The sequence below is a fragment of the Cydia amplana genome, chromosome 20, assembly GCF_948474715.1.
Source record: "Cydia amplana chromosome 20, ilCydAmpl1.1, whole genome shotgun sequence".
In the NCBI taxonomy this organism is placed as follows: Eukaryota; Metazoa; Arthropoda; class Insecta; order Lepidoptera; family Tortricidae; genus Cydia; species Cydia amplana.
In genome coordinates, this window is record NC_086088.1 from 5,998,384 (window position 1) to 6,026,013 (window position 27,630).

Consider the following 27,630-nt stretch of genomic DNA (forward strand, 5'->3'; position numbering starts at 1 on the left):
CGCTAACATGTTAGGTAGAGGCACGGTAGAGGATATCGAAATTATATAAATCACAAGTAGATCAAACAAATATTTTCCAAATGTTCAATTAGCAGTGAAAGGTAAAGTCCAAAATCCATACAACACGCAATTTAAAAAAAAATACAGTAAGTAATAATCATAAAATTTTGTTCAATGACCGGTTAATGAACGGATTTTCTGCCTAGGGCTGTAAGTTTTATCCAAAATCAAACATACCATGTTTTTTGCATTCAAAGAAACCCTTTTTTCCTACTTAAAGGTTCTATTTCGCATCTATCTTTACCAAAAATTCCTTATTCAACAAATCGGCGACGCCACAGGCGGCGGGTGCGGCGGCGCTGCGCTGGCCGCTTGAGCGTTCAGGAACCCCTGGTTGCCCGCCCAGGGCTGAAGGTTCTGTAAAGCGCTGAGCGCTGTATTCGAAGGGGGAGCCGGCGCTGAGTTGGCAGGGCTTTGGTAGTGGAGCGCTGATAACGGCGCTGAAGATGGCGGTTCTGGCATGTAGCCTTTGCTTAAAGCTTCGGCTTGAAGCGAGAGCATCAGTCGGTTGGCGGCCTGGCGCTCCGCTTCGCGCTCTTCAGCTGTTTGGCGTCTGGAACAATGAAGAATGTGTTAAAATAATTGTTACAAATTATTATGACTTCATCTGTATAAATGACGTGCGGTCCCTTTGTTTCCCATTAAGTTTTAAGTCATAATGTATTGTTTGTCATATTATCATTAGTCATAAAACTTTTCAGGGTTTTCGTTAAGGTTATCCTATAGATAGGTTAAGTTAGGTTTGTTTTATGTCAATCCTGAAAAGTGACGTGTTTCTGAACCAAGTGAATTATGACTACCGAAAATACGGGCAAATAATACATTATGACTTAAAAATATTTGGGAAACCATAGAGACCCAAATGATGTAAATGTCCACGTATCTTTCATGGACGAGAGAGGGTTAAACCATGGTAAATCAATATGGATTACGGAATCTAATGTGTAAGTTTGAGTAACGAAGGGTCCATAGAATGTAATTCCCTATTAGGCTGGCATTTTTGGGTAAGCATCTTAATCTGAAGGGTTCGACAAAAATGTAAACTAAAATATGCTTCCACTAGTCTGAAAGATATGGTTGACGCAATACCGGCATCGCGTGTCAAATCAAAAATATGTGTGGCTTCAAATTGTGAGCCACATAATAGAATAACACTTCAATAGTCGTCCTTTTGTCAAGTTAAATGACACTGAAAGTAGATGGACTACTAAAACAATTAACACCAAAGCAATCCAATGTAATTAGCGAATAATCGGGCTATAAACAATGCAATTAACAATTAAATCTAATACCGCATGCATGCGGTTTGTCCACGCCCGCTAATGGCAGTGCATTATGCAGCGGACACAGAAACCAATTGCAATTGAATTATTTAATTCAATTATTTGCTAGAGGCATCCACTGGTGAAGTCTGAGCTTTTAAAATAGTTTGGTAAGGTACTTTTTGTGCTAAATGAACTAAATGTGCTATCATTTAGTTTTTAACCGACTTCCAAATCTCAAAGAAGGAGGTTATCAATTCGGTTGTATGTTTTTTTTTGTTTTTTTTTTATGATGTTACTCCATATCTCCGTCATTACTGGACCGATTTTGAAAATTCTTTTTTTGATTGTATGTATATGCATACAGATTGGTCCCGTTTTTGTCAAAACCCAGTTCTGATGATGGGATCCATGAGGAATCGAGGGCACTCCTCAAATCTTAAAGGCATATATATAGTGATTTTTGTGTTTTTATTAACAAATCAAGCATATACATTCAAAAACGTGAGATTTGATGAAGTGGAACTGCTGATGATGATCAGAATGGAACTCTTCAACGACGCATAGTTCACGTTTGGCGATTTGTCCTCTTCGTTATGTTTGTTAAGCAAGTTTAGTTTTTAAGCCACATTTCTGTCAAGCTCGAGTTCTGAACATGGGATCCATGAGGAATCGAGGGAACTCCTCAAAGCTTAAAGGCACACGTATAGAATTTTCTGTATTTTCATCATAAAATAAAGCATTAACATTAAAAACTGTCGCATTTGATGAACTGGAACTGCTGATGATGATCAGAACAGAACTCTTCAACGACGCATAGGACACGTTTGGTGATTTCGAATTTCGACTTTGAGTTGGACTGGGACCCGGACCTGGACTCGGACTCGGACTCGGACCTGGACTAGACCCGGACTCGGACCCGGACTCGGACACAGACCCGGACCTTGACCCGGAAAACCACTATGATACCTAAACTAAATAAACCACTATGATTACCTACCATAAAATGTACTTAGGTATAAAGTATGATGAGGCCAAACCCCTCCCGCTCAAACCCCCGTACACCGCACCGCATATGCGCTGTTAAGTGGGTTAGGTTATGTTTGAACTGCTATAGCCGTTCTCCCTATCTTCGGCGGCCGAGGTGGGATCGCAGGGGAAGAGGCGTGATGGCCACTCTCCCTATCCCCTGCGAACTTGGCGGGGCCGTTCCGCTGTAGCGGCGTTGGTGGGGCTGCAGAGGAAGAGGAGTGTCGGTGTTACGATGTGCCGTTCTCCCTATCCTCTGCAGCCGAGTTGTGGTTTTGCGGCAGAACCATAGACCTGATCTGTCGCCGGGCGCCGGGGAATTTTCTGGCGTCCGTGGCTTCCTTGTGGCGGGCTCGGGGGGGTCCGCTACAGTGCAGAACGGAGGCCGAGGAGGAAGGCGCGTCGAACCATCTGGCGCGCCTAACGTGAAGGGCCTTCGGGCATTCGCGAAGGAGCCGCTCGTAGGCGGCTGCCGCCGGTGGGGTCGCGGATGCGTACGCAAGCGTTCCCGTAACCCCAACAATAGGGCGGCGAGGTGGCATATGGGGGGTTTTTAGGGGGTATACCGTGGGCCTCATTAGCCTAGACGGGAGTCCCACATAACCACTCGGGTTAAAAAAAAAAAAGTTTGAACTGCTATCCTCACAGAACCGAACAAAAGTGGGTTAGGTTAGGTTAGAACTGCGAGCCTTACAGAAACGAAATGCTACTAGAAAAGTGGGTGGTTTTACCTCCTTTTCTACATAGCGCACCATCTACAATAATCTTTCACCGGGCCGCATAGAAGTCGGTTTTTTTTTTCTTATTTTTTTATTTTATTTCTGATGTTAATTCTTGATGTCTTTAAATGATGACATATGGTTTAATTAAACCACCTAAGAAAATTATTATTAATAGGAATGCAAAATTAAATAAACTTTAATAACTTTGATTAATCTTAAAGCATTTTTTTAAATGTTAAATTCATTTTTAATGGTAGTATTATTCACTTTGTTAGTTTTTTGTCTCATAAAAATGTGCGCGTACCTGTTAAGCTTTTCTTAGAATGTTAGAAGACCATTCTACATTAAAACATGCCCTGATTTCATTACCAAAGTTCTACATATGTCACACTTTGTCCTATATATAGTACTTATACTAATTAAATTCCAAACCCAATTCTAGTTAGATCAACTACAAAATTCGAGTGAAAATACCATGCATTAGAAAAGCCTTATTACTAATGACAAACTAGTCTATTCGAATCGATCGCATCCACCGCCATTAGGGTATCAATTAAGAAACTTTAGCCCGTCAGCAGTTTAGCCCGTCAATATTGCGTTTAGTTGTCTTCCAATTTAAAAGGGATTATGTTAGTGGTATCACGTTTTAAGACCTTCTGATGGGGTTAGACGAGTTTACGCAATTCACAAAACATACATCCACTGTAGGATTTGCAGGTTGTGCTTATATAAAATGATGAGATTTGTAAGCATAGTTCTTAATTAAGAAAATTAACACGTTCACACTGCGACACTCGAACAGTCGCTATCGCGTTTTGCATTTTGTGAAAATCTACAGTATTTTTTTACTTTAATAATACATATTAAATGTGTTGCCTAAAACTCGAGATGCGTAATGGAGGCCCCACCCTAGCTGTTATATAAAGTTATATTATAAAACATCGCGTGACAGGGACAACATGATAGTATTGATAGTGTTTTATTATGTTGTCCCTGAAACATTGTGTGACATGGAATCACCAAAAAAAAGTGCTTAATAGGTAGGTACTTCTATTTGGGCATTTTATTATCGCTTCGAGGATAGCCATTTTGAAAAACCCCTTCATTCTACGCTTGTAAAACCCGGCGTACTTGTACAAGTACAAATTAAATTAGAATTTTGACTTAGTATTGAAATAAAAGTAAGTTCCGAGTTCAAAAAAACTAACCATAGATCTAACCAAAAGATCCAAGGTAGATCTAGTGAGCTTTTTATTATTCAGATCCAACAAGAAGTTGGTCGTCACATAAGACCTTTCGTGCCGTGGTGACCAGTCAGTTGCTGACTGATTCACGTCAATTATCCAATCAGTGCGATTGGTTGTATTTTGAATTAGGGCTCGATCAATTCGGGGATTAGTTGTTTGTTTACCAAATATACTTGGAATATGACAATGAATTTTAAATTTAAATCAGTATACTGTTCAATAAGGATATTAACTCTGACTTCAAAAACCGCAGACCCCAATGGCCGAAGATCCAAATACGACAGTTTCTCCCCTACAACTTCGGTTTAAATTTAAACCAGCAGTTGAACTTCGAAGCCAAGCCGCCTTGACAGCCATAAACTTTGGGCTTTAGTGAAGGGGCCATTCAATCGATATTACAGGAAAATAGGTACCTACAGAAAGATTGAGAACCATGTCTGTGAAGCACTGTTTATAAACTAAATCTTTTAACGTATAATCAGTCAATATCGATAAGCAATAAGCAACCCTTTATTTATAGAAGGCAGTTGAAACAAAAAATACAATTTTTCTTTTTTGCAATATTGCAAAAATAACACACATTTTTAAGTTATCTACTTAATAAAAACCTTCGAAAATAACAAACATCAACATATCTTAATGTATAAACAGTCAATATTCACAGAACATAGATTATTGAATGATGATATCGTCGATAAGCAACAAGCAACCCCTTATATATAGAAGGCAGTTGACAAAATAAATACTATTTTTCATTTTTGCAATATTGCAAAAATAACACACATTTTTAAGTTATCTACTGAATAAAATCCTTCGAAAATGACAAATATCAACACATTTCTTTAAAGTTGTTCGCGAAATTGTACATAGACGTTGTTACTCCCCTTACTTATGAGGCACCATTTATTCCCGCGAGAGAGGAATATTTTAGCAAGATTGAAGTGCTTTATGTTAACACAGAATAGCTACTTTTTATGCTTACATATAGCAAGATTAATTCTAGTACGCGGTGTATAAACGATGAAGACAGTTCGTTTAAAAAAACGAACGAAAAATATAGATAAGGTAATTCACACAAAAAAACACTTTTTATTGTAGCATTTTATAAGAAAAACAGTAACTTTAATACAAATTAATTTTATATAAATAGAAATAAATTATTTACCAACCAATATGAGTAGGTACGAGAACTCATCGACATTGACAGATTGATCCTATTAGGTGGACGGTATAAATTCCATTGTCCTATTATACATAGGAGAAATCTATTTTTCTTCTAAATATTTTCTTCCAATAATTTGAAATATTTCTTAGTCAATGAACTCACATAAATTAACATAAATTCTGCCGTACTCACCCACCTAGGTGATTCCGACTTTTCGTCGCCGTCGCATTCATCCCTTTACCGATAAAATAACCGATATTTTATAATATACCGATATAATTCCCACTTGTCACACTGATCCCACCAAAAACATTTTCATGTTGACAAGACGAAACCATAAGCGAGCCTTATAAGTTGTACTGTCAAAAAGTGATCAGATCTCTAGTAGACCCAAGCTTCTAACTCTACAAGCCCTAATTTCACTTACTCTATACCTTAGTCAAAATATGTCCTAATCTCTTTAGGAATATTTCAGTCTATGAACTCACATCCCTAGCTAAGTTCCTCTACGTTCATTATTTACCAACCTGACTCGTCGCCGACGAATTGATCCCTTTATCGGTATGAATATTTAAATACAATACCGGTACTCGTAATCCCGCAAAACGCACCCTCGGACGTAAGAGCTTACCATTCAAGAAGTTAATGGACGATTATTGATATTGGCTATCATTGTAAAAGGCAATTAAAATAACGTCGCTTTTGTTCGATTATTCTTCAATTGCTTTTATTTATTTATTTATGTTATTTTATGATATAGGAGGCAAACGAGCAGACGGATCACCTGATGGTAAGCGATTACCGCCGCCCGTGGACACCCGCAACACCAGATGGTTTGTAAGTGCGTTGCCGGCCTTAAGTTGCGGTTTTAAGTTGTGTTGTATTGTAAATAATTTATATTTGAGTATTGAGCACCTACTACATAATAAATAAATCTTAAGTACTTGGCCACTTTTCAAAAGTATGTACTTAGGTAAAATGCAAGCATTTTAATGGCATATCTGCTTTTAGATTACACCTCATGTAATAAATAATAACTTGAATATACCTAGGTGTCTAGCAAAATGGAAAAAATGTAAGCGGTTGGATGTCGTATTTCTTACACATATCTACTTATTCATAGAACTTTCTTAAAGCACTACCAATATTGCGGGACTAACCACATAGGTACTGAATGTCATTTTCTTAACACGAATATGCCACAAGTATTGGAAATTAACCTACTCACTTATCTTAGGCATCAAAATTGATTAAGGCTTGTTAATGTCATCTATTATTTTGTCCTATATTAATAAATACTTATGGCATCTTCGTTTATTTTTAGCAACCATGGCTTAAAAAAAATGTGTTTAAAACTTATCGGGGAAATATTTTAAAGCTATTGAAATATACTATATTACTCGTATAACCCAACATTCGCAAATGTCCAAAATTATATTCTAATGACCACATTTAAACGTAAAAGGTAAAACAAAGGCTTAAAAGTCTCAGTTTAGTGTGTAACCATCAACTTCAAGGCCTGACAATCGCCCAGACCGCAAGACAGCGACCTCAACCCGGATCAGTTGGCCAACCAGTCGGGCCTAATCATCTTCTTTGAGTTATGATGTCGAGGAGCGATTCTCATGACAAGTGACTATCAAAATATTGGAACAACGGTGAGCTGTGAACAGAGTTGACTCTTTTGCTTTTACTTCATTGCCTGTAAAGTAAATCGAGTGCTATGGAGGGATACATAGCGGAATGTCCAAGTCGCAAAATGTGCAGGCTACGTAAAATGAGCAGATCGCAAAATGTCCAAATCTCATAATGAGAAGATCGCAAAATGTGCAGATCTTATAATGAGCAGATCGTAAAATGTGCAGATCTCATAATGAGCAGATCGCAAAATGTGCAGATCTCATAATGAACAGATCGCAAAATGTGCAAGCAGATCGCATAATGAGCAGGTCGCAAAATGTGTAGATTTTGAAATAGAGCTCGGATTCTACAGTTCCAAAAAGCGTAATCGTTGCCAATAAGGCGTCTGTTGATTACCGAATGTTAAAAAAATTTAAACAAATCTGGTATATTTTTTATTATTTTGATACCTTATCGTGACATTGTTTTATGAGCAAATAATTTGTGAGGCAGTGCTTTGAAATATGCCCGTCGGCCTTTCTACCTTGCAGTTAAACTAGGGACGACACACAAAGCAAATTACATATGCACCTTTCCCGACCTGCACTTTTTACGATTTGCACATTTGGCGACCTGCGCTTTTTATGATTTGCACATTATGCGGCTTGCACTTTTTACGATTTGCACCATGGACCTAGAATATTACGGACGGACTGTCACCTAAGACAAACTGTGACACTGCAATGGCGGCCGGTTTGAATGTGTGCGTGTAGACGAGTGTTACCATCTAACACAAATTTTCCCCTAATGGTGAAACAATTATTTTTAATATCGTCATAGTTTTTTTTTTTTTTTTTATTTAAAATAAGAAATTAGGACAGTTTTACGTTAGACAATAAAAAAGGTGTGTACGTATCTGATTTTATGGGTCTTGAAAATGCGCAATATTGCACAATTACTTTGTGCAAACATTATTTTCAATACCTAATGATATTTAGCATCGTAATGAAATCAGTTCGTCATGTTTTTTTAATTTATACATTTAACTTGAAATATATCTGGTTTTCAACAAAAAAATTATAATACATAACAAACAAACGTTAAGTATCGCTCCTTAGTATCGGGAAATTACCATACCGACCTAGTTTGAAATGCACAATCAATAATTTAACCATTTACCTAAATGATCTCTTAATAAATAATGATTTAATAAGGGTAGGGTATCATTTACCCTACTTTCGGGAAATTACCCTATTCATGTTACTGGTCACACTCCTGTTTTGCAGTTTGATAATTTATAAACAACAAATTATCGTGATTTTACGTACTAATTGATAAACTTAAGTATGAAAGTTATTCCGTGACTTTTTTTCTTTCGATCGGTACAATTCTAGCAGGATTTAACTACGCATGCCGGCATATTTTATATTTTTCTTCGACCTGTTTACTTCAATGACGTTTCGATTCGTTTGACGGCAAACTGGTGGATGTCGGCTGTCAATGTGTGTGTGTCACGCGTAAATACTTAGAAACTGGTGGATGTTGGAATCACAGCTGTGTTGTAAGCGAAACTCTGTCCGTAATATTATAGGTTCATGATTTGCACATTTCGCGACCTGCACTTTGTACGATTTTCACATTTTGCGACCTGCTCGTTTTACGATCTGCACATTTTACTACCTGCACCTTCTGCGATTTGCACTAGTGCCACTAGTGCTCATTTTGCGACGAGGACATTCTGCTATGTATCCCTTCTGTCGGATCCTATCAAATATCAAAAAATGAATGCGATACAATATACTTATCAAGATGCAAGTATCAGAAGCATACTTATTAAATAGTCAGAGAGTATTGTCGAAACAAAAAGTGTGAAAACACCTCGTTGTCGAAATCAACTTAATGTATCTTACCCTAATTACAAAAACGGTTTTATTTATAATAAGCAAATGCCGTAAAATCGAACTTAAACGACCTTAAAACTACCCCTATTTTACTAACATTAAATATTCAACCATAAAGAGCCTCATATTCCCAACTTGAGTCTCCAAGTTCCTCAGTAAGGGTAAAACCGTCTCACAACTTAACTCTATGGCCTTTACTTAAAAGGGGTGAACACACTTACGCTAAGCGTCTCTGGAATTATTAATAAATAAAGTGGGTTGAACTTTACCTCGAATTTGAAGTCTAAGACGGTAATTTTTGGGATCGTCACGGCGCTGGAACTTGTGAATTGTTGGCAGAAGGTTTTAAAATCCAGATTTTTAATGTCAACTATCAACACGCCATGGTATCTAGGGTAAAGGCACCAGTAGTCAGCCTTATAACGACTTTTTTAAGTTTGAACGTTCGGCATTTCTACAGCATTAGTCGGATAATTAAACAAATGACATGGTTAGATCAATTGTTTATCATAGTTTTAAAACAAAGCATTTAAAAAAATAACAATCCTCTTTATAATATCTCTAATTAAGTTTAAACAAAAAGTGGCACTTTTCTCTAGTAGTCAGCCTCCAAAATCCAGTAAGCAGCCTCTGTGTACCCAGTAATCAGCCTATAATAATAATCAATAATAATAATTAGATCAAAATCACTAATATTTATATCAAAATCAACGATATTATAATTTTTTTTTTCTTTATAATTTTTGTTATCGTTATTGTAATTAGTTGTAGTTTTTAATTTTAGTTTATAATTTTTTGCATATATCAAAATCAACGATGTTATACAAATATCTATTTTTTATTAATAATTTTTAGTTATTGCTATTGTAGTTAGTTGTAGTTTTTAATTTTAGTTTATACTTTTTTTGCATATATGTATTACTTACCTACTTGTTTGCAAACTAAAAATCGCAATATTTATTTTCTAATAATTAATCCGTCAAAAATTAACGAGATAAATCAGGTAATGTATAATTATGTTCCTAGTAGGTATTCGGTAAAAAATAATTAATCGAGTCTATGCAGATCTAATTATCATTCATCTGTCAGCTCCCACGGCTCATATATGAGCCAGAACGCTTATGGTGACGTCATATCGTGGGATTCGACAGGTTAATAAAAAAAGTCATATACTTACCGACCAGGAAAAAGCAAAATGATAGTTATGTATAGTTAACGTCAAATATATGTATACACTTTTGAACCTTATTTCAATGAGATAGGGTTTAAAAATGTGGACATATTTTTGGCGGCGACGTACCAAGCAAGGTCAATGGCTGAGTACTGGATCCGCGAAACCCAGTGCTCAGCCGCATTAAAACGTTATTTCAAATGCGGCTGACTACTGGGTTTTACTTTAAATTGACTAGGGCATGCCTAACTAAATTTGAAAATGTAAATTTAACGGTCCTAACGGTCGCATTGGCTCGAAAATAATAAAATAAACGAATAACCCAAAGGTCAGCCGTGGGGGGCTGGGCATTGGATTCTTTGGAAAAAAGTGTTATCCAGTAGCCAGCCCCCTCAATTTATAAGTGAAATATTGATATTTTCATTCAAATATAATGCAATTTAATAGATAAACTAATAAATAAACCAATCATTAACAAAAACAATAACTTTTAACATTAAAACATAGTTTTTCTTGCCTGTTAAGAGAACACCACGTGCAGTAAAAAATATGGCGGACATGACACTATTGCACTCGTCGACAAACAGCACCTGTATGAACGAGTATATTTCTTCCCCCCGTTCCCTCACCGCACCTGTCGTGTGACGTATTAACCAATAAGGAATCAAAGCTCCTATTTGAGTACTCGCGATTTGTTTAAACGAATATACCAGATATTTATGACCAATAAACGACTCAAAAGGCTGACCACTGGTACCTGGCTGGCCACTGGTGCCGTTACCCTACCTATGCTTAGTTATTACGCTAAAATAACAATGACACGAATGTAATCAATCAAGAGCAAAAATAACTGCCATCAAACTGTTTTGCAGTTTGGCAGTACTATTTCGATATAACACTTGTTCCGAGTCTTATAAAAATAAATGATTAATATATATATAGCCGAAAAACCTCACGTGATTTGTGCACAAGCCCTAATGTATCGTATCAGACGGGGTAAGATGAACAGTTGCAAGGAACGTTCATACTATAAGTAAAATAAACTATGTCCTCTTGAATACTGATATATTGATATCACTGGATCTTTCTTTTTCAACCATTTTTAACGTGCGGCCTTACAAGACACAGGCTCATATCGTCCTAATTAAGATACAACAGGACTGAGCACTTTGCATACAAACCCTTCCAATCAACCTTAACTCGTCGAGATAAAGTCGATTATCCTTTAATTAAGGAATAATATCGGTCAGGGAGTAAAGCTTTTACGTTATATCGGAATGATTTCAATTATAATGTGCGCTTTTATCGTAATTGAGAGTTTCTTGCTCAATGATGGCTGTATTTGAGTTTAAGTGTGTATTTGGTATGCAAATTTCGGGTCAATGGACATTATATTTTTCACTTCAAGGGTTCAGAGCGTTTGCTTAAATCTGCGACTGAGAGTCTACCGACGTCGGCTGAATTAGGTACTTAGGGCCAACACACACAATAACAATACGACGTCGTATCGTGAGTATGTGTGTGGGCCCTTAGGTACTCTAAATTCTCTTAAATGCCAGCAGATTTCATTAAAAAAGGTGTTAGGTAGTTTGATTTACTTTTGGAACTTTTTTTTTACTTTTACAGCTTAGATGTGGAAAAAAAATTTTTATTGAACATTAAGTACATTGAAATAAATAATTAGTACTACGGGTAGGACCGTGAGCCTTAGGACGATAATTATTTTATTCAAATTACCCGATTTAGAGCCCCAAATTCATAACTCCGCGGTTATATAAATATATAAATGTACCTACGATTTATCTCGAATTTAATACACAATTATACACTCCAGACTAGGGTTTGCACGACGGATCCGAAATGTATGGGAAGATCCGCGGATCCGGATCCAGTTCCGGATAATTTCATACATTTCGGATCCGGATTGCAAACCCTACTCCAGACGTAATTGAATAAGTTAAATAAGTCAAGTACCTATATAACAAATTAAAATCCAGAAACACTCGAACTAAACCAATTTAATTACCAAAAATAAGCCGAAAGGAACTGCAAAGTAATAATTCACATTCAATTAAAATTAAAACCGACGGAATAAAGTTCATATTGCCCCAAACTTTCTGATATATGGCCCCCCTAAAACCACCAAATTAACATGAGCTATTACCCCCCTCTCGCTGGAGGGGTATGTTCGTTACAGAGGGTATTACAACGAGTTAAGAGGGCTCTAATTAGTTTGGACGGGGTAATGAATGATTAAACAAAGCGTTAAGTCTATTATCGTAGCGAGAACTTTATTAGAACGGCTAATGTATGAGCGGGTTGTAGGGATGGGAAGAGGGTGGGCTGGGTTATCGATAGTTATGTACCTACACCGACCATATTTCATAATACTAGCGACCCGCCCCGGCTTCGCACGGGTTAACAAATTATACATAAACCTTCCTCTTGAATCACTCTATGTATTAAAATAAAAACCTCATCAAAATCCGTTGCGTAGTTTTAAAGATCTAAGCATACATAGGCACAGACAGCGGGAAGCGACTTTGTTTTATACTATGTAGTGATTAAGTAGATACTTAAGAGGAGACTAACGCAAAAATGTGTTACCGGTAATTTTTACACGTTTTAATTAAAAGCAATGCCATGAAAGAAACCAGGCTATATTTGCAAGGGCAGACTCCAATCAAAAGCTTAATAGAATGTTTTTAAGGCACATTTGGTTAGAGCACTGACATTCGATAATTTTATTGTAATTAACCTGCACTAAGAGTTGGGATTAAATAAAACATAATTCACTCTTTTTACATTTAAGTGTCTTAAGGTTTGTTACATCTTACGACCTACTCGATGGCAGGTACAGTACAGTACAGTACAGTAGTACAGTATACAGGGTGCTTCCTGTAACAGGAGCAATAAATTAAACCGTAGGCTGTACTCCTCAAACTGACCAACATTTGTTCAGCAACTTTTGAAAATAACTCATGTTTTGATTTTTATTACACTTTAAAGTTTATTCTAAGACGCAATGTATTGCAAATTTTGTTACGTTTAAAGCGTGACACGCAACGTCAAACACAATGATGTCGGCGTACATTGAAGACAATATTTATTTTGTATGAAAAAGAGGAAGTCTAAAGGATTCATAATTTTTAAAAGTTGCTTAACAAATGTTGGTCAGTTTGAGGAGTACAGCCTTTAGTTTAATTTATTGCTCCTGTTACAGGAAGCACCCTGTATATTTAGTAATAACAGTTATGTTAGCGAAAAGCAAGTGTTTGGAACAGAATTTAAAAAAAGTAGCCTTGTATAACATTATTTTTTTACATTGCTATAAAGCCGGTAAAATTCATTATTGCATTAATTTAATATGACTTCTTACTAAGTTCAACACCAGGGGCCCGTTTCTTGCAGTTGTATTACAAGTTACAAGCTTTTGTGTAACTTGTAATACAACTGTAAGTACCTTTCTAATAAAAGCTGCCAAAAAGTGACATCCGCTTGTCAAGTTACAAGCTTTTGAGAAACGGGCCCCAGGCCTATTCGAGTTTAATTTACTCAATTTCATCGCATTTATTAAATTATCGATATCCCTTACCCCATCCCTAGCTGACAGAAGCCAGTTAAACTCCCGTCTTGATAATTAGATAAGCGGTAAAGCGAATGAGCCGGCGGTGGCAATTAGTAATTTCAGCCTGATTATAACGCGCTGACAACGATATAAATTTTGCTGCGTATAATGGAAACTGCCGTGGTTTGACAAAATGGCTTAGTGAGATGAACGTTATAAGTTCAGAAATTACTGATTTATTATAACTAAATAAATTAATGTGACAAATAGTTTTTATGTTTTGCTACCACTGTAATTTGTAACACAATTTTTTAAAATTAAATAATACATGTGCCCTGTTTATCAAAAGCTTGTAACTTGTAATACAAGTGGAAGTCCCTTTCTAACAAAAGCTGTCAAAAAGGGACTTCCACTTGTATTACAAGTTACAAGCTTTTGATAAACAGGGCACTGGTCACGGAATTACCATACGTTTTGACATTGTTCTAAATTGTAAAACCGCGATTACTAAAAATGTTACTAAAGTGAGATAGGTATGTTATTTTCGTGCACCCTTCAAATATAATAAAAACTATTTGACGGGGGAGTGAGTAAGCATTTTTCGAAACTTCTAGACAATTCTACATCCCTGACCGTTTCATTCATTTCTGACTTTTAACAAATTCATGGCGCCTAATTAAGATCTGCTTTATTAATCACTTCTGGCTTTCTACGGTTTTTATACCGCTTTATGTCCGAGCAAATTGTTGTTGAAATATATTTCTTGTTGGGTTTATAAAGTGTAAATTTAAGAAGCTTTGAGAATACTGTTCTAGGCACTTGTTCTACAAACCAACCAAGTATAATTATGCCCGTATACGCTACACGACTTTTGTAATTCTAAAATTGAGACCAATGTAATTTATTATTCATGAATTCCCTTTTTATCGATATCTTTAATCGATGGTCGTCTGTCCCTCCCTGGCTAACTTGCCTGGTGGCATGGAGATTGTCAAAACAGTTGAACGTCTAAATCGGCCCCGTCTCCGAAGTTCGAGACGTGACCGTATTCTGCATGCATAATAGACGAGGCTTGATGCCACCTTGATTCCATAAGATTCTGAAAACCTTTTAAAATTGGAGATTTTTTATTAATAACGGATTTTAAAAGCCCGCTTGAAATGAGTTATTTACGGAGAAATAGCGGAAAGAGGTTTTGAAGAATTATTAACTCCAAAGAAAGTATTTCTGTAAATGCAAACGAATGCATCAAGAAATTAAAGCGGAATATTAGTTGTTGTTAGAACAACTAAATCGCGTAATTTTTTATTACGTAGATTTCAGATTTGATGTCTTATAGGTTGTGTTGTATGTATCGTTTCCATTTTATTGTATAACATATAAATTTAAATATATAGTAGACTGAGCTTTCTTAACGGAAAATTATTTAAAAACCCTGGCAACCTTGAATTTAGTTTCACAGGCAAAAAGTAAATCGATAACTCCCTCCTCCCTTTGTCACGTCACTATGTAAGTAATTTGTTATATTGCTACCAGCACGCCCAAGTAAACTTGTATCTACTTATGGTTTTTATGGTTTTTCCTAAAAATATACTTATGGTTTTGCCTTTGATTATAGGTAAATCGAAAAAGATAGCGAAAAGAAAACAGATATGTACCTAATAGTTAAAGAAAAAACACCTTGCCAACTTGCACCCTCGAACATTCTCGAACCTCGTATCAATCAGCCAACGGATTTGTTTCTTAATTCCTAAGGAGACAGCCTACAAGCAGCAATTATCCCAAAGACACCCAGAACGACTAACACTACAGCCAAAACAGTCGCAACTCCACACTCAAACCTCAAGCAATTCCGCGTCTTCAAACTATAGTCGCAAAAGCCAGATTGGCGTGAACAGACATCCTCCTTGCCAAAATTAAATCACCAGACACGCTTTAAGCTGAAATAGACCGTTTGCGGTGGCAACAGCTCCAGTTTTCCTCCAACAGATTACAGCACCCTAATTCAGGGAGTTTTAATATTCACTTATACAAGGGAAAAGAATTACAGGGAGGAAATGAAGCAGGGAGAGTGAATAAGTAAAGAGCCACCTACCATGTTGCCGTTGGGCGGTACATTGTGTGTTAGCTCGATTCCAATTCGATTTGTCGGAATACGGAATTGACAAAGGGAATGAACGACCTTTACAGCGTGTAAATAGTTTGAGGAAATTACGGTTAGAAAGGTCATTTCGTATTACGAATGACAAGAAATGAATTAAGTAATAAATTATTGAATAAAGTTTCGTGTTCGACATTAGAAGGAGCCTCACTTTCAACCCTTATAATCTAGCTTGAAAGGTGAAAGTTATTCTTAGCAAAAATAGTGCTTCGTTGATAAATTTGTCAGGTTTAGTGCAAAATTAATACCGTCTAAACGTGACATGCTTTCGAAATAAGCTGTCATGTTTAATTTGTCTGCATTCATAATAGGGATGGTCTATAATTTATCGATATCTGACAAAAGCAGCACTAAATTCTAGTGACCGGTATAGGACTCCTTTAAGTCATTAAAAAGTTTTATTTGTCAACAAATAATGCTGTTATACATAAAAAATGTGTTAGTAGAACGTGGTACAAAAGTTTTTTTTAATTTTTCTAAAGAAAAAATAAAAATAATATCTACTATTGACCCCTGCAGGGCCGTCTTAAACTATGCTGGGGCCGCTGGGCACATAAGAATTTGGGGCCCTTTTGGAAAGTAAATAAAGCTAATTAAACTAAAAAATTTCTACTATGATCTTTTATTTACTACGGGTAATCAAATATACTGTTACTGTCTGTCCTTGAGGCTGCCCTGGGCACGGGCCCCGTGTGCCCTTATGGTAAAGACGGTACTGGACCCCTGGCTGACTGGACAGAATAACAACAGGAAATAGTTGATCGACCCATCTACCTACATTTATATAGAACTCAGCCGCTGCTTAGTGCAACTTTAACCCAAATGATAACAATAACTTAAACTCCACGTTCGTAAAAGTCACAAAAATAGCCAATAAACCAGGAACAATGCATGCATGTAAAAATGGAGTCTTTCCCACCGTTTAATAATGTATGGATCAAACTGCCGAGTTGTGCTGCTCATACAATATTTACCCCCGGGCCCGTGTAACGCCTGCTTCGTGTTTTATACATAGCTATACCCACTTAGTGTGGAGCATTGATGGCGAATTTCTTTGCTTTTTTGGAGTTTATTTCACTGTCCATGTGCAACGTTAGTGTGAATTGACATTGTTAGACAAAATATTAGGTAATATTCAGCAGATTTCTAGAATTAAATACTACCTAGATATCAGCTTTTATAGTATATAACCTTAGTTACTATAACACTTTTTTGTCTTTTATATTTAACACTAATATTAGTAGGTACGAGTATAATTATGTAAAATTTATTTCAGTTCTAATAAAAAATATTGCGAAAATCTTGACGTCTCATTATTTTGTTTGTGACAACGACAACACGGGATAACGAATCTTTTCTCAGAATGAAACCTACCGAACAATATGTCTCTTGAATAGGCTGGGATACGTAGAATTTCGACTCATCTCGAATTCATCATCATCATCTCGATTTTTCATCTCATCGTTGAGATGAGATGAGATAATTCAATAGTTAGGTTAATAAAATGTACTTTTATCTTATAAATGTATAATTTATGATAGTACCTAAGTAGTAATATTGTGAAATCGTTTGCGTGTGTGTCTCTGTCTACCAGTAGCCATGTAAGACAATATACCTATTTCTTTTATATCTCGTATATCAACTCAACTACATGTAATAACTTTCCACAATCCATCAAACTAATGGTGAGATGTAAAGTACGCACCAAATTTACATTTAAAACAGCCATAAATCGAATCGACTAATAAGAATCGGTATCGATAAAATTTATGCAAGCATCGATTTATCGACATCTCATTTATAATGTTGTCACATGCTTATCTAATGGTAGATATGCAATGTGGCCCTAGACGGAAAAGGTAGTAACTATATAAGGAAATTGTGTGTGTGTTAGTTTCTTTTGTATTTGAAGTGTAGAATAGGTGTGGTAAGTAATGGTGCTATTGTTCTCGTTCAATTGGGTGCTAAGTATTGTAATGTATGAGCGGGGTGGGACAATGCGTTTTTAATGATTGGATTACGTGTTGTTTCACGTGCATTCATATGCATGTATGTATTCTAACAATTCAAAAATGTACAGTCTATGTATTAACGATCATATTTTATTTATTCAATAGTAAACTTATATTATTTCGTTATTTATAAGGTTCTTAATACTTATTCAAAAATCCTTAATTTTTACATGTAATTATTGAGGCTTCTGCCTGCAAGTTCGTTTGCGTGATGATGGCTGATAAAAACTATCCTATGTCCTTCCGCGGGTCTCAAACTAACCATACTAATGTCATCTTTTAATCGCTTCATCGGTTTAAGTGTGAAGAAGTAACAGACCGAATTATTAGAGTTTTATTTTCGAAAACGATAATATCTGTTTTATCCTCCACGGGGGATGTACGATTTTTGACCAACACACACACATATACGAAAGGTTAAAAATGTGTCTTTTAAAATGCCAAGAAGGAGTCATATCTACGACTGTCAATGTCATATAATCCCAAATAGTACGAGTTATAATGATATTCCGTCACATTAAGCCCAGACACTCAATCTAGCAACCCAAATGAATAGCTTTTATCTATGACAAATGACTCCGTGCTATCGCGACCAGACTCCGATGACGATTCAACTGTACCAATAATGATTTATTTATTGGGTGAGGTTAGTGACATCTAATGGGTTTTTACAAAGGTTTTGAAATGACAATCGTATTAATTTATTTCTGGTTTTACTTTTATTGTTCTAGGGTAGGTAAGTCTTCATAAACTCGTCCTTTCTAAGGAAAGAAAGATGAGAAAGAAGTTTTAATAAGCATAAAGTGCTTAGACCTTAAAAACAGCTTATTATATTTAGCATCAGATAAATTGCAGCAACTAAAGTTGCCATTCTTTATTCTGACAATTATCGATATCGATAAAAATATTTCAGGAATCCTTATTTTAGAATTTATATTTAAACTTTATTGCACAAAATACAAACTAGTACAAATGGCAAACTTAATGCCACTGCAACTGCACTGCACAAATTTGCCACTATTATGCTACTCCAATGGTAATACTGTCGTGTTCCAATATATTTGTTTACCTATACCTAGTGTTAGGTAGTTTACCTAGATAAGTTTACCTACATGTCCAGAAAAAATAAATGAGTTTCCGTTTATTAAAAATGTATTTATTTATAGAAATAAATTATTCCTGATAGTAGCGCTGCTTAAAGTATTTAAGTTGTTATTCGCACCGTCTTGAGATCCATCTTAAATGTCTTAATATCTAATCTCAAATTGAGTATCCTATGAGTACTTGTAATGTATGAAGAAACACAAACTAAACACATAGGCAGATATAAAGGTTTTATACTAAGCCGTTATTTCTTTTTATATCTTATAAGTATAAATAATCATTTTGAAAACGATTACATTACAAACACATGTAAAAGCCAACCTTTAAGAACGTCTCAAGAATGTTAATGTCCGTGGACCATATTAGAATATCTTAAACTGTATAATAAATCCTCTTTTATCTTTATCTTTACTTAAATGTGTATTTTTTTAAAGGTTCGGCCCAAACGAAGTGTCTGCAGGCATTCTAAATCGATGGCAGTGTGGGTAATATTAAATACTTAGGTACTTTACCGCCAAAAATGTGAAAGAAAGATAGATCTGACTTAAAGTATCATGTATTTTTTTTTTGTAAATATACTATTTTTTAAATGGTTGTAGCGTAGTTAGTATCTATTCATTAAGTCATTAGTCTGCGGAAGTATGTAATACCTGGTCTATGCCATAATAGGTTACATTCCTACTAGTCAAATCAGCTTCTTTTTTAGAACTGTCAAAACGATTTGCTAATATGGGATTTATATGAAAACGAATGTAGTGACGTCACGGTAAACTCACCTACTTTTTACACGACTGCCCCAAAAAAAGAGTGTATTGTTTTCAGGGTTCATGTTTGTATGTGCGTATGTAAGTTTCTTTGTTACACCGTAACAGCTAAGTGCCTGAACCGATTTAGGTGTTTGAGATATCATTGGAATCCTTACGTCATCCCGAGTAACATAGGCTATGTGACGTCATCACAAAACCAATATGGCGGATTATGCACTGCAAATTGTGCAACCGAAACAAAAATAAAACCAATAAACCTATCGAGTTGGGTATTAAAATAAAGGATTTTGAAAGACGATTCTAAAACTGTACACAAAATATGGTTTAAACTATTCATTAGGTACGACAAGATTTTACAAAATATAAGTATAACGCAAAGATAAATGAATTGTCTAAATCTATTGAATGGGATATTAAAAGAAAGGATTTTTTAAGGCGATCATACGAATATATATAAGTTATGTTTAATTGTATCGTTGGAGAGAAAATACGAAATGTTCTACATCGCGCTAATGACATTTCTCTTTGCAGCTTCTCATCGTGGCGCTTACGTTATTTTCAATTGCGAAAGTGTCAAATTATACGAAAGGAACGGTTTGAACGATTGACTAGATTTCCTTACACATTTGGTAACAAAAAAGGAATGTTTCATACAAACTTTCTTGGACATTTTGGGAAATATGGTGGAAATTGTTCAGCTTCGTGTACTTTACAAGCATACCAATTTTTATAGAAATCTAAGATGTGATCGAAATGTACAAATTATTTGAGAAATGCTCAGGTACTCTGAATAAACATATTGTGCTGTTTATTATAAGATTTAACTTGAGACTTTGAATAGAAGACACTATTATCATGACTGTAGAAGGCAGGTCTTTGATGATGATTTTAATTTTGCAAAACAAATTTTGCAAATCCCGGAGCACACGTGCTACTGTTGTGAAACAATATTTTACGAGAAGCAAAGACTGGGAGCTTAAGACAGATGGGCTCTTCCTGCAAAGCCGAAGGCCGAACTCCACATAGGGTCGACGCTCCAAAGCGTAAGGAAGGTGCGTGCTTCCTGTAAATTCCCCAAGTATATTAATTGCGAAGGCCGAAGGCCGAGCTCCGCGTAGGGCCGAAGGCCCGAAGCGTAAGAAAGGTGCACGCTTTTTGCAGTTTCCCCAAGTTTCTTAATTGTAAATACCGAAGGCCGAGCTTCGCGTAGGGCCGAAGGCTCGGAGCGTAAGAGAGGTGCATGCTTTCTGCAGCTTCCCCAAGTATTTTAATTGCGAAGGCCGAAGGTTCGCGTAGGGCCGAAGGCCCGGAGCGTAAGAAAGGTTCACGTTTTTTGCAGCTTCCCCAAGAATCTTAATTGCGAAGGCCGAATGCCGACCTTCGCATAGGGCCGAAGGCCCGGAGCGTAAGAAAGGTGCACGCTTTCTGCAGCTCGAAGTATCTTAATCGCGAAGGCCGAAGGCCGAGCTTCGCGTAGGGCCGAAGGCCCGGAGCGTAAGAAAGGTGCACGCTTTCTGCAGCTTTTTCAAGTTTCTTAATTGCGAAGGCCGAAGGCCGACCTTCGCGTAGGGCTTAGAGCGTAAGAAAGGTGCACGTTTTCTGTAGCTTCCCCAAGATTCTTAATTGCAAAGGCCGAAGGCCGAGCTTCGCGTAGGGCCGAAGGCCCGGAACGTAAGAAAGGTGCATGCTTTCTGCAGCTTTCCTAAGTATCTTAATTGCGAAGGCCGAAAGCCAACTAATGGGAAATAATTATGTAGTTGCAGAGATATTAAGCCATAGCACTTTTCATTACGTCTGGTTTTTGGGTCCGACGTATTTAGGTTTTTAAGCACGTTTTATGCTAACATATCAAATATCAACATGATGAAAGCTCCTTATTGAAGCAACTTAAGTACCTTCAATCATATAAAAAATGTGGTTGGTTTGTATGGTCACTAAAATGTATAAAATAAAATAAATTAATTAAAAATTAAAAAACACGACTGCAGTTTATAAGCGAACTGAAAAGCTAAAAATAAATTTTAGTTATGTTAGGTACTCAACTTAATGAATGTAAAATATAATATATAGGTAAGTGTTCTGTCAGGGTCGTAAACAGCAAACGGAAAAGTTTAGGCTCATTTAGGATCGTGACTGTACCTGTATATTTTATTTCGATGCAGTCGGGGACCTATGAATGGGAAAAATTCAATATATCAAGGTTTCGTGCATGGTTTGAAATAATTTATTTTAAGTACAGGAAACATCCCTATTATCGATATCGATATTTTTTTCTGGAATCCTTATTCTAGGATTTACTAGCGACCCTATACATAAACCTTCCTCTTGAATCACTCTATCTATTAAAAAAACCGCATTAAAATCCGTTGCGTAGTTTTAAAGTACTAAGCATACATATGGACAGACAGACAGCGGGAAGCGACTTTGTTTTATACTATGTAGTGATTTATTTATTTAAACTTTATTGCACAAAATACTAAAATACACTGGCGGATTGAATGCCACTGCCAGTACTGCCGTATTTGCAAATATCCCGTGGCCATAGAGATTTTTCCTTTAAAAAAATCAACTCTTGAGTGACGTCATATGTGCCACATGTAGAATAAGCGCAGTTTAAAATCTCTTTGTATCGTTAAACCAGAAACAAAATGATAAACAAATAACTGTAGTTCGGAAACGACAATTAACATAATTTAATGAGCGCGTTTAATCAATAGGACACATGTTCGGACGAGGCTTTTAAGTCCATGAATAAGTTAAATACGATGACATGACACGGAGCAATATTCAAATTAAACATATACATCTTATGGCATATTAATGATCTACTTACATGTTTACAGGTTTGATAGCTTCAGTAGGTTTAATGCATAGACTAGGAATCCTCTAGACGGAGTTTAGAGCAATTATTTCATGAAACCGATGCTGCCAAAAATACTGGGGTGCGGGGGACGAGGTGAGCTAGTCCCGTGCCGTGATTGGTCTGTTCAAAGACACGGACGTCACGCAAAGACATTTTGACTCAAAAATGGAGTAAAACTACCGTATATGTATTTGTGGCAGAGGGGGTAGCGCTACTATGCTCAGTCTGGAGGATATCTTGTCTGTGGTTTAATGGAATAATGCAACACTTGACGGTTGTGTTTTGTTTCAGGTACCTATCTACCTATCTTTTATTTTTCTTTATTTAATCTTACTTTACTTACTTAAGAAAACCTTTTAATAAAATTGACGTACACGGGAACAAAGTGAACTGAACCTATTAAAACAACAATCGTAAGGCAGTCGATCTTATATACCTAATATAAGTATGTTATGCTTTTATTTAAAATAAAAATACCTAAATATACTTACGGAACACATAATTATTCATTCTCTTTGCTGTAGACGTAAAACAAAGTCATTGTCATTATGAATACCTAATAATAGTCTGTTAAGTGTTAAAGTCGCTTCCGTCAGTAGTAAACGCGGCAAATTAAAAAAATTGGTATTATCATCTTTTTTTTTAAATTTCCCGCCTTTTTCTACAGACAAAATTGTTTGGCAGACTACCTATACCTAACTACATGCTCACCTACTTTTTTATCACTTATCAGTTGAAAAACTTAAAAAACTACTTCAATTTAGCTCTGCCCGCTCGCAAAACGTTATAGGCACCTATTAAAAAGTAAAACCCCTCGGCAACAAAAGCATTCTAAATTCAAAACTGCGAGACAATGCCGGTCCGAATCGTGTTGGTGGCATCACGGGCGATTACTTCTAATGGACAAGCGCTGTTTGTGTTCGGATTCGATAACGCTTGCTCGATACGCGCGGCGCCATGCCACTGCATTGTAAAAAAAAACATACACTCGTGATCTACTCTCTGATACTAGAGGTTTATTGTTTGTGCTATTGGATTATCCTATTGTTAGGGTTATTGATGAAAGGCGACAGAGAAAGGTGTTAATATGATGATAAATAATAGGTAAGATGTATCACAAAAAATTGGTTTTGAATCGTTGATTTTAGTTTATATGTATGATTTGATAATGCAAAACCGGCCAAGTGCGAGTCGGACTCGCGCACGGAGGGCACCATCAACAAAAAATAGAGCAAACCAAGCAAAAAAACGGTCACCCATCCAAGTACTGACCCCGCCCGACGTTGCTTAACTTCGGTCAAAAATCACGTTTGTTGTATGGGAGCCCCACTTAAATCTTTATTTTATTCTGTGTTTAGTATTTGTTATTATAGCGGCAACAGAAATACATCATCTGTGAAAATTTCAACTGTCTAGGTTCGTGAGATATAGCCTGGTGACGGACGGACGGAGACGGCCTGCGGAGTCTTAGTAATAGGGTCCCGTTTTTACCCTTTGGGTACGGAACCCTAAAAAGTGTAACAAGTAGGTATACATCCTTGTAAATGTGCACGTATTTATAAATTTTAATTTTGTAAACTTTTACAAGCTGCAGCTGATTGTTCATTAGATTTTAAAAGTCTGTGTACGAATTGCCATTAAAAAGCTATTAAAAAGATATTACAACTTTGTACGGAATTCAGATTTTATGAAGATAAAATATCTAATTTTGAGGTTTTATTAATTTTTACTTACGATTAGGGGGGGCTACCGCGAACATCAACCTTGAAGTCGATTCTAAATTAACAATTTGTCATGGGTTTGAACTGGTTTTGATACGACTTTGAAGATCGTCTCGGTGATTGGCGCGCATCTTGAGCACGACTTTCACTTCATCTCGCATGCACCAATCAGCGTGAGCCGTCTTCAAGGTCGTATCAAAATAAGATCAAAACCGTAGCAAATTCTTAAATCCGAATCAGGCTCCTTGCATAAGAGCAATAATACGATTTTCGAAGTCCAGGGGCCCATTTTGCAAAAGCTTGTAACTTGTAATACAATTACGACTATTAGTAGTAGTAGTATTATTGTATTGTTGTGTCCCTTTCTAACAAAAGCTGTCAAAAACTGACATCCGCTTGTATTACAAGCTTTTGAGAAACGGGCCCCTGCCCGTGCTTGCCGCGCGATCAGAACGACACCGCAGGTAGGCCGTGTTAATGGGTTTTATCTCCTACTTATTGTTTTGTTTAGTATTAGCCTGTTTATCGGTTAATGAGAACCGACTAGGCGCCGATATGCTGCTTGATTAATTCTTCCACTAATGCTGGAGACAAGTTAAGGATTAGGGGAAAGTTGGCATCGTTCGTTCGTACTTATATTAATGTAAGTTTTGTAAAACATAAATGGTTGGCGCGGCCTTGCGTTAGAAAATGAGAGATAATCCACTTATTTAGCACTGATAATAGTAATATTTGGTATTAACCATTTATTTATTAGTACTTATTCGTTTTTCTTTCTGAGTTTACCCAGAGTTGATATAATCGAAAATTTTAAATTGCTTGGGAAATTCAAGTACAGTCATCACGCTACGTGATTGTTACGCCGCTTAAGGTTCTAGCTAAATTGAACATTCCATAGCGTAAGTATGGGTTAACCAATTTAGCCAGAACCCTAAATGGCGTTACAATCCCGTGTTGTGACTGTACAAGTCATGTGAGCAATTGGATACGTCACTGTCAAACAAGTGTCAAAAGTGATGCGTTTGTTTGAAGAAACGTCACTTTTGACACTTGTTTGACACTGACATATCCGATCACATAGTCACAGAGAAACAAGTAAGGTTATTTATTCCTCTAGGTAGGTAGGTAAGTAGGGTTCTGTCATAGTATAAGAGACTCACCTCCATTTCGTCCTACGATTCTGGAACCACGTCTTGACCTGCGCGTCGGTCATCTTCAAGGTCTTCGCTAAGCTGGCCCGCTCCGCCGACGCCAGGTATTTCTGCTTGTGGAACCTCTTCTCTAGCTCCGCTATCTGGAGTCGCGTGAACGAGGTGCGGGGCTTCTTGCGTTTAGGCGGCGTTCGGTTCTGGTACGGGTGCCCGATCCGCCTCGTGATGGGGAAGGAAGCTGGAAAGAGAATTACTGTGAGATAATGTAATCTAAAATGGGATATGGGCCATTTTATTGTATAAAACGCCTAGTTAAAACAGTTAAATTTCCCGGTAGATGTCGCTTTTAATTTATAGAACTAGCGAACGGTTGTCTATCGTAGGATACTTAAAATATTTAAGTTATTTTTATTGTAAGATATAGAAAATAGAAAATAAAATGTCTAGTCCACACTTTAATTGATCCACAATCCACCTTAATCGATTTTCAATTAGATTTTCCTGTTTCAATAATACACAGTCTTACTATATTTATGTACCTAGCAGAAAGCCCAAGAAATCATTTATTTTCCTAACTCATTACTAGATCACATCATTTCTTATTAAAATAATTATTTCCTCCGCTTATTTCTAAAAACCCAAGCATTAAACATCATCTGCATGTTATCTTGGTAATTCAAACCACGGTTTAATAGCTCTCATGAATAAATAAAAATCTCATTAAACATAAAGCTCCATTATGTATGTTTGTATGTATGTTAAATTGTCCGTACAATTGGTATAAAATTATACAGGCTATTACGCGAAACGATTGAGTTCATAATAAAACTGGAATTATTATGTTTGCTGAAACCAGACCAGTGTACGGGTACGAATGAGGTCAAATATCCTCAATAAGTTCACGTGCTAAGAAATTCTACGGGAATTATAAATTATTTTTTGTTAAATTAAACACTTCCAATATTTCCACGCAAATTTACATGTAAATTGGAAATAAACTCTGTCTTCTTCATCAAAACCTGGCCCCGAAGACAACATGCCAATCGCTAACGCTATGTAGCGAACGTAACGCAACTGTCACTGTCACACTTATATGGAAGAGTGATAAAGAGACACAAAGCGATTCGATGGCGAAGCGCGAGCGATTGTTACCTTGGCTCGGCCGCCTGTTTAGCAGTTTTTGTAAAACCACGCAACTACTAATAATAATACGTACAAGAAAAATCAAGTAAATAAAGAATTCAAATAAATAAAGAAGAAAATAATAGGTACTAATACTACTATGGTCCAAAGACTCCAAAGGTTCAATACGTAATTAAGAGTCTCAGTAACAATGTTCTTTAAAATAATATTGCCGTCAGATATCGAGCTTATAATAAAGCCCTATATAGTTAAGACTCATTTTATTACTTTGATATTATCATTAATAAGGTTCAATTATAATTATAGTTTAAATCAATTAAAATATTAAAAACACAATACTGGTTTGAAATCGGTCTCAATGTTATTATGTGTAGGAAGCAGAGTATAATCTACTAAACATCAAGAATATTAAACATGTTTTGTATGTACAAAACCATAAAACGTAAATGGATCCATTAGACTACAATAGCCATAAATATCATTTTATATCATTGGCACTGAACGTAATGTTAACGACCAAGCTCATCTCACGGGTCATTTAATACAAATCGATCTATTACGAGAACCGACCATTACTCGACTATTACCGAACGCTGGCCAATCACAACGCTCTGTTTGTAACGTAATTTATTGAGTTTCGAATTTTAAAAACGTAATCCGCCGCCATCTTGGTAATTTTGAAAGCTACGTGTAACTGCTACTTTGGAATGATTACCTTATTCTTTTTAATGGCGTATGGGATAAGTGCGTTATTATGATTTCTAGAGTTTTATTTTAAAGTGAATCGTAATATTCGTAATCTTTTATTGCCATTATCATATCTCTAGAACTGTAAGTAACCAAAAAAAAAACTTTTTGTTAATCTTTACTTTGATTACCTGTCACTATATTTGAGATATGAACACTTGATATAGATTTACAGCATTTAGACTTTACACTAGAGAAACCCACATTAACGGTCAG

At 36.3% G+C, this 27,630-nt stretch overlaps 1 protein-coding gene across 1 annotated transcript in view; it reads right to left on the reverse strand.

The window, feature by feature from the left end:
• Nucleotides 1–318: 318 nt before the first annotated feature.
• Nucleotides 319–27,630, reverse strand: part of LOC134657493 (T-cell leukemia homeobox protein 3) — a 58,462-nt gene continuing 31,150 nt past the window's right edge. Inside the window, exons 2-3 of the mRNA XM_063513066.1 lie at nucleotides 25,534–25,762; nucleotides 319–613 (exon numbers count right to left, since the gene is read on the reverse strand). Of these exons, the coding sequence (XP_063369136.1) occupies nucleotides 319–613; nucleotides 25,534–25,762 (524 nt within the window). The remainder of the gene's footprint in view (nucleotides 614–25,533; nucleotides 25,763–27,630) is intronic.